Source organism: Microtus pennsylvanicus, chromosome 10 (assembly GCF_037038515.1).
Source record: "Microtus pennsylvanicus isolate mMicPen1 chromosome 10, mMicPen1.hap1, whole genome shotgun sequence".
Classification (NCBI taxonomy): Eukaryota; Metazoa; Chordata; class Mammalia; order Rodentia; family Cricetidae; genus Microtus; species Microtus pennsylvanicus.
The window spans coordinates 97,332,475-97,345,342 of NC_134588.1; the positions used below are offsets into that span (position 1 = coordinate 97,332,475).

The window sequence follows — 12,868 nt, forward strand, 5'->3', positions numbered from 1 at the left end:
TGGGTTGTGATTGTTGGAGATAAGCACTTGGATGGAAGGGATGGAAGTTTGAACAGGGGGATAGTCAAGCTGCCAAGAAGGCTCTACTAAAGCTGTTCAACCCTCCAGGGACTCTCTGGAGCTTGCATGGCCCAGTGCAGCTTCTGTGCTGGATTAGCTGGTGGCCACTGGTCACTGTGCAAAGGCCACCCTGAGGATGCCAGTTTTCTACAGCTCTCTGTAGCTTTCTTCAGCTGAGGCAAATCTTGAAAGGGCTCAGAGAAGGAGGCTGACTGTCCAGTCAATAGGGTAACTTGTGATCAATAGGGTAACAAGTCCTCTCCCTCGAGGAAAGATCCGGAAGATACCCTGCTATGTCCCCTGCATGTGGTTCCTTGGAGTTCCACTGCCCACAAAAGAGAGGAGAGTGCTGTTGGCATCTCATGGGCCGCTCCACATTTCTGGAGCTGGAAGGTGGAGATTTCAAGTTCCAGGCTATGAAGGTGTTGCTTGCTGAATGTTTTGACAAGTAGAACAATGGACTTCCAGATGGAGTTCTATCAGCACCGTCCAATTCCTTCCATTTCACCAAGCTTAACAGCCATTTTCATATTTAAGGTCTAAATTTGGTACAGTATCAATGTGGCAGATTGTGTGAGGAAAACTGGGCTCCAGATCCTGTCGCTTCCTGTAGGACCATGAACAAGCACTTTGAGTCTCCTGAACCACAACCCATCCATGGTCCCCGGGAGGTCTTGGTACCAAATGGAAGTCTTTAGAAACTGTGAAATGGCACTTGGAGTTTTCTCTTTTCACCACGGCATAGCGTCGTTCACTCAGTTATCAAATCGGTGTGCATCCTAACTGTTAATGTGTGAGTATGCCTGTCTCTTAAAACCAAGCAAATGCGAGATTTTGTTTTCTGCCAATTATTTTTGCAGACCTTCTGCAGAGATGTATTTCAAGTCTCCCTCTACTTCAAGCAGAGTTAGGTCATTGCTTTGTCATCGTAGGTTCTTGGGCTTCCATACACCAGTCCATCAAAAACCATGTTGACAGTACTGTATTTCTCTGCTAAGTTCACCTCATTTTGGTATTTTCGTTGTTTTTTTTATTTTATTAACCTCCTGCATAGATGAACTTTTACACTTCACTTTCATAACCCTCTCAAATCCCAAACATTCTAATTTACTTGAAATGTTTTCTTTACTGTGGAAGGTTTCAGGCATGCAAAGAATGAAATATTGAAAGATACCCTGTTTAAAGACTCAAACAGAGCCAATATCCATGTGCCAATGGCTCAAGTTAATATTGTCTTATGTCGTACTGTACAAATGATTGTTCAGGGTCTACTTGTATCCAGAATTTGGGACCTATATTGATGATTGACAGAGCATCTGGTTTACACAAATCGGTCACCATCATTGATTAGGCATGAAATCTATCGTCCTGTAAGTAACAGCAGTGCAAAAAGTCATTTGCAGTGAGAAATATAAACATGAAGAGATTAAAACCGCTACCTCTGGAATGATTGAGAAGGTTCTAGAGACTGTGACTTGAACAGGGGTGATTTGCTTGGGGAACAAAAGCATTCTAGGCAGTGTATTAGTTTTCCAGTACTGTAGCAAACGCCTGAAATCAATTAACTGAAAAAGAGGAAGTGTTTGAGTTGGCTCCTTGCTGTGGAGGTGGCGGGCTGTGATCAGTGGCTCCATGCCCAAGGCATTAGAATACACCATGGTGGGCAGCATGTTGGAGGAGCCTGTTCACCCCATGAGTCTCACGATTCCTCCTGAGGGTCCACCTTCACGATTAAAACCTACTAGATCCCACCTGAAGCTTCTACTGCTTCCCAGTAGAACCAAGGTGAGAACCAAGCTCGGAATGTGTGGGCCTTTGAAGACACTCACAGTCCATACCCTGAACAGAATCCTCTGAGTGGCCCAGGTGTCAATCAGTGCTTCGGTCACTCCCTCAGCTCCAGGATGCCCTTCTCCTGGCACTCTCTTGCTTCTCTATACACCTCCTGTGCAGGTTTGGTGCCTACACCTTTCTCCATGTCTGGATTCCCACAGAAGTTTTGTTAAATGCCTGCCCCGTTCAACGTTCCGTTCATCCATTCTCTGAACAATAACTCCACCCTGCCTGTGGTTTAATCTCGGAACTTGCGAAAGTACAGATGATAGTCTCTCAAAGCTATTCAAAATTTGGGGGCGAGGGTCCAGGGACTCAGAGTTCTAACACATCACCACCAGGGGCGCCTAAGGCGGGTACTATGTGGAAATGTGGAAACACGGGAACGGAATATCTTGTAATGCAAGAGAGAGTTGCAAAGATTCCTGAGAAATCAATCCACTGCGATCCCTGTGCTGGACAATCATGACACGCCCTCTAGCCGCCCTCCCCCTTCAGCCTCTCTCTCTCCTGTACTACTTACTGACTGAGGAAACCCCCCCCCCACACCCTATCTCAAGTGTCTGCTTAGGGCCAATCTCTCCTGTGGGCTCTGGGCATACACAGGGCCTTGCTAGTGTGTGTAGCATCCTGAGTAGCCACGCCCACTCAGTGAAGAGCATGTGAACTTGAGCGGCTCACTGTAACATTTGCTCGGCCTCCGTACTTTCCTTCTTCTGGAAACTGTTTCTGAGGAGTGCCCCCCAAAACCCAGCTTGGAAAAGCAGAGTCTAAGACAGTGTCTGAGGCGGGGGCTGTTCTTCCTTGTATAGGCTTTGGTTACCAACAGCATCTAAACAGTTTTAAGACAGGTACACTGTGAGCTTGGATACCTCTGTTCAACTAAAGCCTGGAGCCCTTCCTCCCCTAGGGACCCACATCTGTGTGTCTACAAATGCTCTCTCACGGAGTCTCACACACATACACAGAACCTTGGTCCTGTAGGCTCTGTCTACACATACATGACTCAACATGTGCTCTGTATGTAATTAAAGATTTCAAGCACTTGCTTTTGCTGGTCTCCGTTTCAGCTGCCGTGTTCAGAAAATTCCTGAGCTACTGTGGGTTAATGAGAGTTGCAGCAAGTGTTTTTCTGCTGGTCTTTCTGTAAAGCTCCTCTCTCTCTCTCTCTCTCTCTCTCTCTCTCTCTCTCTCTCTCTCTCTCTCTCTCTCTCTCTCCTCTCGCTCTCTCTTCCTCCCTCCCTGCTCCTCTCTCTTTCCCTCACTCCCCCTTCTCTCTCTCCCATCTCCTCTCCTCCCCCCCCATTCTCCCTCCGCCCCTCCCTCCCTCCCTGCCTGCCTCTGCCCCTCCCTTGCTGGCTCTCTGAGATAGCAGCAGACAGAGAGGCTGGTGCAGCTCTGGGAAAAGAGTGAGCCTGCTTGCAGGAACTGGCAGCATTTCAGCCAGCTCCCCTTGCATCCCATCCATGCGGTGTTCTGGGAGGGCAATGCGATGTTGAAGCAGGGACTGACCTGCACCAGGAAGGTGGCTGGGAGCTCAGAGAGGACAGGATCTTGGCTTAGTCAGAGGCTGGAATCACAGGAATGCTGCAGCAGGGGCTGCTGCGAAAGTTCCCAGACCCCCATGGATTTTAGAATTTCCCAGCCTCTTCTGCACCTCCGCACACCCTTCCTTCCTCCTGAGATGGCCCCAGATCTGCAGGAGACACTTGAGAGCAGCTATTTATTAGCAGATGTGGAGAGCTGGATGCTGCGCTTGGTTCTTTAGCCATGCCTTCTCAGTGGTGATGGATTGGCCAGCAGTGTGAGTAACAGTTATACATGTTCCTCTGGTTCCTTGCTCTGTCTGATGTGCTTTGTGTTTTTGTTTTGTTTTTTAAATTTTAACTTTTTCAGTGAATTTCCTTTGAGGAGAGTGAAACCCAAATGTGCAAAGTGTGGCTAAGAAGTTAGGAGGTCCAGTTTGTGTGTGCTTTCTCTTGGCATTCTCAATACACACAAACTATTGGCACAGAATCTGCTAGCGTTCTCCCGAGGGTGAGAATAAAATGGGAAGGAAGTGAATCAGGATTTTGAACTGGTAGTCTTGCTGTAAGGGGACTTACTCAGCGTTGTAAAATATTTGGCATTGACCCTCCTTAGAATCAAAGGTGGGATTGAAATGCGTTTTTTTCACAGAATCATGAAAATGAAGTTAGCCCGTGGCTTTCAGAACAGATTCTTTCTAGCTACATAGATGGGAGATTGATTTTTTTTTTTAAACTGAGCCTCAGAATTCACTGAATCCCAACGCTGTGCTCCAGCTTTGCTGGAGACAGACCCTTCCCTGTTCTTGCACACTGGGTCTGGGGGGCAGCACACTGGCGAGGTGAGAGCTGGCCATGTGAGAGGTCCTCCATCTTTCTGTGTGGGCAAGAATCTGACTCAGTCACCTCAGTTACCAAGTAGCACGAAAACCCAAATCAGGTCGATGTCACAGAAAAAAAAAAAGGAATGGCTATCTGAAAGATCAGGAACTGAAAGTTAAAAATACGATTTGTCTTTGCTTTTGCATCTGAAACAAGGTTCATGCTGTAGAGGAAGAGCCATTTAAGCTTTCTAGATTAACAAATAGTTTTTTACTGGAGACGTTCACCATCATAAATCCCCTAGGTATGGACACCTTTCACTGAGGAGTTTTTGTTTTATTTTATGATTTGGTTTTACAGACAGTTTTAACTTCCCCTTTAAAGCCTTTCTGGTAGCACTCACCTGAAGCTGCTTTGATCTGGAAAAGGGTTTCTAATGATGCTGTCAGGAGTTCTTCGCCTTTCTGGATCTCAACCCCAGATCCCTCCCACCTGCCTGCCCTCCCTGACTTGTCTCCCACTCCCTTTCTTCCCTCCAAATCTTGAAACATCACGAAGGCCCATTCTCTGGATACGCTGTGAACACACCCAGCCCAGCCCTGGACAGAGGGAGTACTATAAAGCAACACACAGCCCTGCCAGTGGGGGACTGAGCGAGCACAGCAGATTCCTGAATATTAAGTCAGTTCTATGTGCAGCAGAATAAGATCAGACCTGACCCAAAGCGGTGCTAACTTTATTAATTGGCACTTAACATTATCAAGAGTCTCCAAGGTCCTGAGGGGAATCAGCCTAAAGCCACACGGAATCCCCAGACTGCTCTGTGATTCTTGCCAGCCAGATATACCTAGGACCACACCTTCTAAAATATGTCCTTTGTTATCAAGGGGGATCTGTGACAGAAAACACATGTTGGCCGTGTCACGTGGGAGCCTCGGCACACGAAGCGGTGGTATCACAAGGGAGAAGGCTGTGAGCTCTGGAGCTGTTTTGTTTGGGTTTCTGGTTTATATGAACTCTGGCAGACTCACGCATCTGGAAGAGGTTTGGAGGGGAGGGGAAGAACCTGGAGCAAGGCATGCAGGGAAAGGGAGCATCATTAAACATTAAATAATCAGAGTCAGGCTTGAAAGAATTTTTGTACCCACACTCCCTGTCGCTGCGCTTGTTTTTGGTCCCCCCATTACGGCAGGTGTCAATTTGCCACCTCCCTGACGAGTGGAGAAAGATTGTTTCCTGACACTTAAGGATTTGGGGCAGAGGCGTTCGGTTTCTCTAGAAATAGAAAAGACCAGGAGGAGTGACCTTCCACGTGCGCGCTAATTTTAACAGAGCACACATCCCTGTCTGCCTCTCCTTCCCCTGGCCCACGCCTCTTGGTGCCTTCAAAGTGTTCCTGGTGCAAAGGCCTTAAGTCCCCCTGGGCCCTCTCTGCTGTATTAAGAGAGAAAGATAAGGGGCCAAAAACAGGGGTTTAATGGAGGGTGGAGAGCAGCTTAGTGGCGAATGAGGAGAAAGAAAACGGCCAGATTTGCTGATACCTACAAAAGGTCTTTGAGAGGCAGTGATTGGTGTCGGGAAAACTGCTGAGCAATAAAAAAAAAAGAAAAAGAAAAGTAAAATCAAAAACAATAAAAAAGCAGAATCAAGATGAGAGAAAAAGATCTGGGTGTTCCTGAGGCGCTTCAGGTAAAGTCCTGTGACAGTCAAGAAGGTCTACACGGGCCATGCCAGGTGGTTCGTTAGAAGCCTCACACTTTGCTGTGTGAGTACATTTGTCTGCCCAGCCATCTTCCTTGGCCACGGCTTCCATTCTGTGAAAAAGTTCTCGCGAAGTGCGCCCTGAGAGCTTCATCTCTGAAGATCAGGGTCACATGGAGACCCCCTTGTTTCTCTTACCATACTTGCGATCTGGGTTGTCCCCTCTTTTGTTCCCACTGGTCCTCGTTTTTCCAGCCTCCAGGTCTTCTCCCCATGACATCTGTTTCACCCTCATCCCACCTGCACTGCAGAGAACTCCGAGTTCCTGGTGTGTTTGGCTGCAGAGCCAATCCAGGCAGAGAATACATCTTTCCTCAACCTGACCTTTCAACCTAGTCCCTCAGAGAGATGGCAGGCAAGAAACATGTCTTTGATAGATTTGGAGAATCATCACATTTAAAACTACTAACAGTAGATTTGAAGTGTGATCCCCTTAAAAAGATGTGAGAGATAATGGATATGTCAATCATCCCAATTTAGACATCCCCCACTGTGTACACATCTTGAATTATGTTATGTTACAGCAAATCTATACATTTGCATTTGTTATCTTACAAATTCTTATCATTAGACTTGTAAGAAGAGGAAATTTGGGGCTGGAGAAATGACTTAGTGGCCTTTCTTACAGAGGTCATGAATCCAGTTCCCAGCAGCCACATAGAGGCTCACAACCATCTATGATGGGATCTGATGCCCTCTTCTGGCCTGCAGGCATACATGCAGAGAGAGCGCTTGTAAAACAAATCTTTCAAAGAAGAAGATGAAGAACAAGAGGAAATTTGACTTGTGGACAATAGCTGTGTAAGTTTCCCTGGTCAGAGGAAAAACTCATTTTCTCTAGAGACTTTCTTCCTCAGAGACCTGCCCAGCCCGTAGACATCACAACACGACGTTGTCATCTACAAGGGTCACAGTTAAGAAGGTACAGTAAAGTGACAGAAATAAATCGCAAAACTACGATGTTTGCGATTTGTGCTGGGCTGTGTTCGCAGCCCGAGGTCTCAGGCCGGACCTTCCCACTCTGAGTCAGTGGGAGAAGCTGCTATTTGGTAGCAGCTAAACTGTGTAACCAGCACTTAGTGCCTCCCCTTGAGCTACTAATCTGTAAATTGCTGAGCGTCTCTGAGCTCCTAATTTTCACATCCGCGAAATGTCTGCGAAGCTCACTGCTGGGCTAGCTTTCCAGTGCCACATGATCACGTTCTGAAGAGACAGGGTTTACTTGGGCCCACAGGAAGCTATTGGCTTCCTTACTTAGGGCTTAAAGCAAAGGATCACATCATGTTGAAGAGTGTGTAGTAGACCTTCACCTCATTGTCTGAAAGTGAAGAAGAAAGACCAGAAAATCCAAGTTCCCGTCAAGATCATGACCTCATGGATCTAAAAACCTAATAGCTTCTCTCAAAGGCTCCACCACTCTCGATTGTACCGTGCTGGTGAGCGAGCCTTGGACACGTGGCTCTGAGGAGCATTCCAGATCCAAAGGACGGTATCTCATTAGGTTCTGGAAGAATTAAATGAAGGAATGAGTGGGGTTTAGCTCTGTGCCGCATTGTGTCTTCTGTGAGTGTTGGTGATGGCCCAACTGTCCGACACTTTCAATAAAGACCCAAGCTCTTAAGTGACTGGAGGTCTGGGGAAGGCAATGAGAAGGGAAGAGTGCTGGGGCGGTGGTCAAGCCTGGGCGTTTAGTCTCAGCTGGGGTGGTGGTCAAGCCTGGGCGTTTAGTCTCAGCTGGGCTGTGGTCAAGCCTGGGCGTTTAGTCTCAGCTGGGCTGTGGTCAAGCCTGGGCGTTTAGTCTCAGCTGGGGCAGTGGTTTAGTCTGTGTGTTTACTCTGAGTTCTGTTAATAATCACAGATTATTGTGTGGTGATTAAACAGGCAACAACAGAAATCCCGTAGCCCCTGAGAGTGCTAGCTGCTGACATTCTGAGATGCTTCTTCCTAAGGTGTTCCTCTGTTACCGCCTCCCCGACCCTTACTGCTGTCCCCCTGCACAGGGTTTTCTCTTTCCTCTGGCTAATTCCTTTCTGCTTTTCTCCTGTAATTTTCCTTTAACCCCCCTAGGGCCATCTGCAGTGCTTGGCGCATGTGTCTGTCGAGCCCACACATGGCTATGAAGGGGTCATCATCATCCGCTGCTTTCAGTAGACTGTAATCTCTGGGAATGGCACTTTCCCTTGAACTTCACATTCTGCGTCTAGACTAGGGCCCTCCTTGCTGCCTGGCTGTGTGGCGGAAAGGAGAGGTGGCTGAAGAGGTCTTGCTTTGCCTCAGTGGTAGGTCTTCAGTGAACAGAGAATGCAGCAATGTGTCCAAAGGCCTAGATGAGCAAAAAGATCAGTAGTTGCCTTCCGGCGTGGAGTAGCGTGACGATGATATCTGTTTAGCACTAATATTTTGTTTCATATGCTCAATACTAACATTAATCCATGTTATTGGACCAAACATCGTCCTTTTTATTACTGCTCTCGTGGTGTGTCCAGTTCTCTGTCATAGACGGAGGATAGACGCTGTGGGCCAGTAGTTTGATGCTTGTGTCCCTGGAAGCAATACAACTTCCATCTCAAAGTGACAGCTGAAACTGAAAGCCGGGACCCTGGGAGGAGCCTTCTGTCATCTAGTCTACCCAAGTATAGGAGAAAAATTCTAGATTCTGCCCTGAGAGGAGGGGGAATTGAAATTGGTTTCTAGAAAAAAAAGGGGGGAGGGGGGATAAAAAGAGATGGCTCAACAGTTAAGAGCACTGGCTACTTTCCCAGAGGATCAGAGTTCGATTCCCAGCACCTACACAGAGGCTCACAAACATCTGTGGCTTCAGTTCCAAGGAATCCCATGCCCTTTTCCAACTTCTGTAAGTACATGGTACCCAGGCATAAATGCAGGTGTTTTAACCTATACATATACATAAAATTAAATTAGAACAAAAATCAAGGGAGGGGGCTCAGGGTATCAAAAGCTATCCCTTGCCTACTTCACAGAATCCTCATCATGAAGGAGTATAACCAGTAGAGGAGCAAAGATTTTTGGGTCTGGATTCCAGTCTTGGTGAGTCTTTGCTGAAGTTTGGGGTCTTTCTCACTTCTGCTGGTGTTTCTTTCTGTGTGGACTGTTCACAGCTACCGAGAGTGACACCTGATTGTCCACTCTCTTTGAGCCCAGCCTCAGGAGCCACCATTTTTCTGTAGAATGGCTTATGACTTTCTGCAACACCATACGAGCTCAAGTTGGTGAGGAGGTGGCCTCCTTCCTCATTGTAAGAATGTGTTTTCTGGCAGGAAATTTTCTGTCAAGACAAAGCAAAATCCAAACCATGTTTGACAGGAATGGATGGTTCCTGTGGCCAGTTTTGATAGAGAGCCACGAGATGGTCCGGGGGTGCCGTGGAGCCCTGCACTGAGTACATGCATTTGCTTTGTTAGTGGGCCACTTGCGGTCATGCAGATGTTCATATCTGTCTACAGGCAGGCCCACGGCAGCTACTTTTACCAGTAGGGCCAGTGCTCTGTGGATCAAGTTCAGACCAGCAGGCCGGAGAGGCTCATGTTTCACTTTCTTTTGACCCTGGATATCTCCACAAATGAGCCACCTGCCGTATCTGGGTGCCGGCGTGAAGGTGTGGAGTGCAGCGGCAAGCCTGCAAGGCCTTTCTCTGCTTTCTGATGCACGAAAGGGACATGGAGGAATCCCACAAAGCCACAAATCCAAGACGTCAGTTCATAAATATGTAAGGTCCCCGCTTAGGTAATAAGCCCGATCTCCCAAACTGTCATTTGCACCTTCTATTCAGTTGAACACAGATGTTCCGTGCCAGAGAGTTCCTGGATACTGAGAAAGGGAGCTGGAGAATGGGGGCTGCGGGAGGGCCAGGCTGACGGCCCAGACTGCTCTCTCTGCTTCAGCCTACCCTATGTGTTGTGTGGGCTCTTTCTCTCAGTATTGAATTAGTATGTGCAAAAAATTAACTGTGTGGCATTTGGAAAAGGGTTGGGGATGAGTCTGGACAGAAAGGCAGGGAAAAAATGTGGCCAGCGTTTAACTTTTGGCAGCAGCAACTCAATCTATAGATACTTCCATTTTGGTTGCATCGTGATTAAAGCTCTCAGAATCTTAATACAAATCCCGTCAATCACTTGATATTAAAATCTAGCCCTGTGGATCAGATGCAGGCTGGGAAGCAGATGTGGAGTGTAAGGGCACTAACTGAGCACCTAACACAGTGTAGGCATTTGTCCTGGGATCGGAAAATGAATCTAGGAAAAGAACGGCCAAGACAGCAGCTGATTCTGCCACAACAGTAAGCCACAAAGTACCTCTTCCCACTAAGGAACACTCTCAGGTCCCACAGAAGGAGAGAACGAAGGTAGAGGTGAAGGATGAGGCAGAGGGTGTGGCTGGGAATTTAGAGTGGAATTACCTTGAGTTTCTGCTTACCCATACTAGCATGAAAGAGGATGGCGTTGTGCAAGTATATGCATATCTCATGATCACCCTTTTTCTAATGACACATATCATAGAAGCTAACATATAAACCTTCATAAAAATGCTTAGGTCTAAAATTAAATATGGTATTTGATAAAGAATTTTAGAATGATGGTGGCAGCGCACAGCTTTAATCCCAGCACTTGGGAGGCAGAAGCAGGCGAAGCTCTGTGAGTTCAAGGCCAGCCTGGTCTACAGAGCGAGTTCCAAGACAGGCTCCAAAGCTACACTGAGAATCCCTGTCTTGGAAAACCAAAAGAAATTAAACAGAATATCATAATAATGAAAAATAGCAATTGTATCATGGCAACTGTCTGCCACTGTGAAAAAAAATCTCTTATAAAATATACTTTTAAAAAAGAGGCTTATTTTGACTTTTGGTTTCAGAGTCTCAATCCATAGACCTGTGACAAGACACAGTATCATCACAGGGAATGCAACACAGAAGAAAAGACACCTTCTTCATGGTGGCTACAAAACAAGGAGGGAGAGAAAGGGACCGGGATCCCAATATCTCCTTCAGAGCACACCCCAACTATCCCATTTCCTTCATCTAAAGCTCACATCACCTTACCCAAGTCTTTCACACCTTTGGGAAACATAGAGGATCCAGATTATCACATATGAAAAATAGAACTCAGAATTGCATCCCATCCTTACAGCTTATTGGAAACAGTAAATCATGGATCCATAAATGGGGAGGCATAAGAACTGACTTGGCCCTGTGCTTATAACCTCAGCTTTGTGACTGACAGGGGACATTTTCAATTACAAGACGATTGATTATACTAATATATCTGAATATACTGATATAGCTAAAGATAATATAGCCAGTTCTAAAGTCCTTTCTTGGAAAACAAGGGTGTGGAGGAGAAAGCTGCATGGGAGAGAGAGACCAGAAAAACAAGTTCAGCCCACCTCTTCTTACTTGGAAAAGTCTGGAGTTGTATCCAGGAGACCGTAGGAAGAGTCTGGGATTTCACAGCAGTCTGCGGTCATCCTGTCTTTTCTCTGTGTTGTAAGCTTTCTCTGCCTCCATTCTGTTAGCTGGTTATTAATCTGCACTTGAGAAACCCATAATAGGGAGGAAGATCCCGACGAGCCTTCCGAAGCACCTGAAGTGTGGGATAATGACTTGGATACTTTTACAGTGAGCTGAGCATCCTGGTGACGGCAGAGGAGTGGCCTCTTAACCCTGGGAAACCCCTTAGAGTGCATGCTTTTGGCTGATTTTTCAATTCTGGAGAGCAGAATTCTGCGGGAAGGGAACTATATAGTACATTCTTGAATCCCTTCACACATTCCTCTCTCTCTCTCTCTCTCCTTCCCTCCATCCCCTCCTCATGTGTGTGTAGGTTCAGGTGTGTGCATATGTGTGTGGAAATCAGAGTATCATAGGACAACCTCAGGCGCCTCCCATCTTTAAGGGTTTCTCTGGCCTGCAATTGTCCAAATAAGCTAGACCAGCTGGCCAGCAAGCCTGTCTCCCTGTTCCATCTCACCTTTGCTGAGGTGACAAGGGTATGCAACCACACTCAGTTTTTTATATGGGTTCTTCTGGGATTTGAACTCAAATACTCATGCTTGTATGGCAAGCACTTTATTGACTGATATCCCTAGAGGCCTCCTGCATTCATTCTTTCGCTCAACAATGGTCGTTAAGCCCTTGTCACCCACAGGAAAATACTTGAATAAAGATCTTGCTTTACTTTCTAGAGCTTAAAAAGGAAGCATGCATAGACAGTGTCTGTAAGGAATAAGACCGGGGAGCTTAGGCCTAACAATGTGATAAGAGAGAATACTTTTAGCCTTCAAACTACAGAGAGTTGTTTCCAAGTAACATTGGCAATGCTGGCTTATGCTAGAAAATTTACTGTATGAGCTTAGACCATTCATACTTGTTTTGTTTTCGAAGTTCTCAGCATTCGGTGGGAGAAAATGGTTAAAATTGGTATTTGACTTACTCCTCATCTTCATTCTCAGCAAATGCTGAATAAGACTGGAACTAAATTGTTAAATTGTTGTCATTACTTGAGAGTCTCATAAGAATACCTTCAAATTCAAGAATATTGTGGGTTTAATTTCTTTACGAATAGGATTTTGAGAAACAGGCATGGTGATGCATTCCTGTAACCCCTGCATAGTGATGAACACCTATAATTCTAGCACACTTATGTACATCTGTAATCCCAGCAGGATGGTGCTTGCCTGTAATTGCAATATAGCAATGCAGGGCTGCAACCCCAGCATAGTGATGCATGTCTGTAATCCCAGCATAATAATGCATGCTTGTAATCTCAGTATAGTGATGGAGGAAGGTCATTGGTTAATTAATAAAGAAACTGCTTGGCCCTGATGGGTTAGAACATAGGTGGGTGGAGTAA

General features: G+C 46.3%; 1 protein-coding gene across 1 annotated transcript in view; it reads left to right on the forward strand.

The window, feature by feature from the left end:
- The first annotated feature begins 3,243 nt into the window (after positions 1 to 3,243).
- Positions 3,244 to 12,868, forward strand: part of Kif26b (kinesin family member 26B) — a 124,942-nt gene continuing 115,317 nt past the window's right edge. The window contains exon 1 of the mRNA XM_075989283.1: positions 3,244 to 3,697. Coding sequence (XP_075845398.1) covers positions 3,627 to 3,697 — 71 coding nt within the window. The 5' untranslated portion in view covers positions 3,244 to 3,626. The remainder of the gene's footprint in view (positions 3,698 to 12,868) is intronic.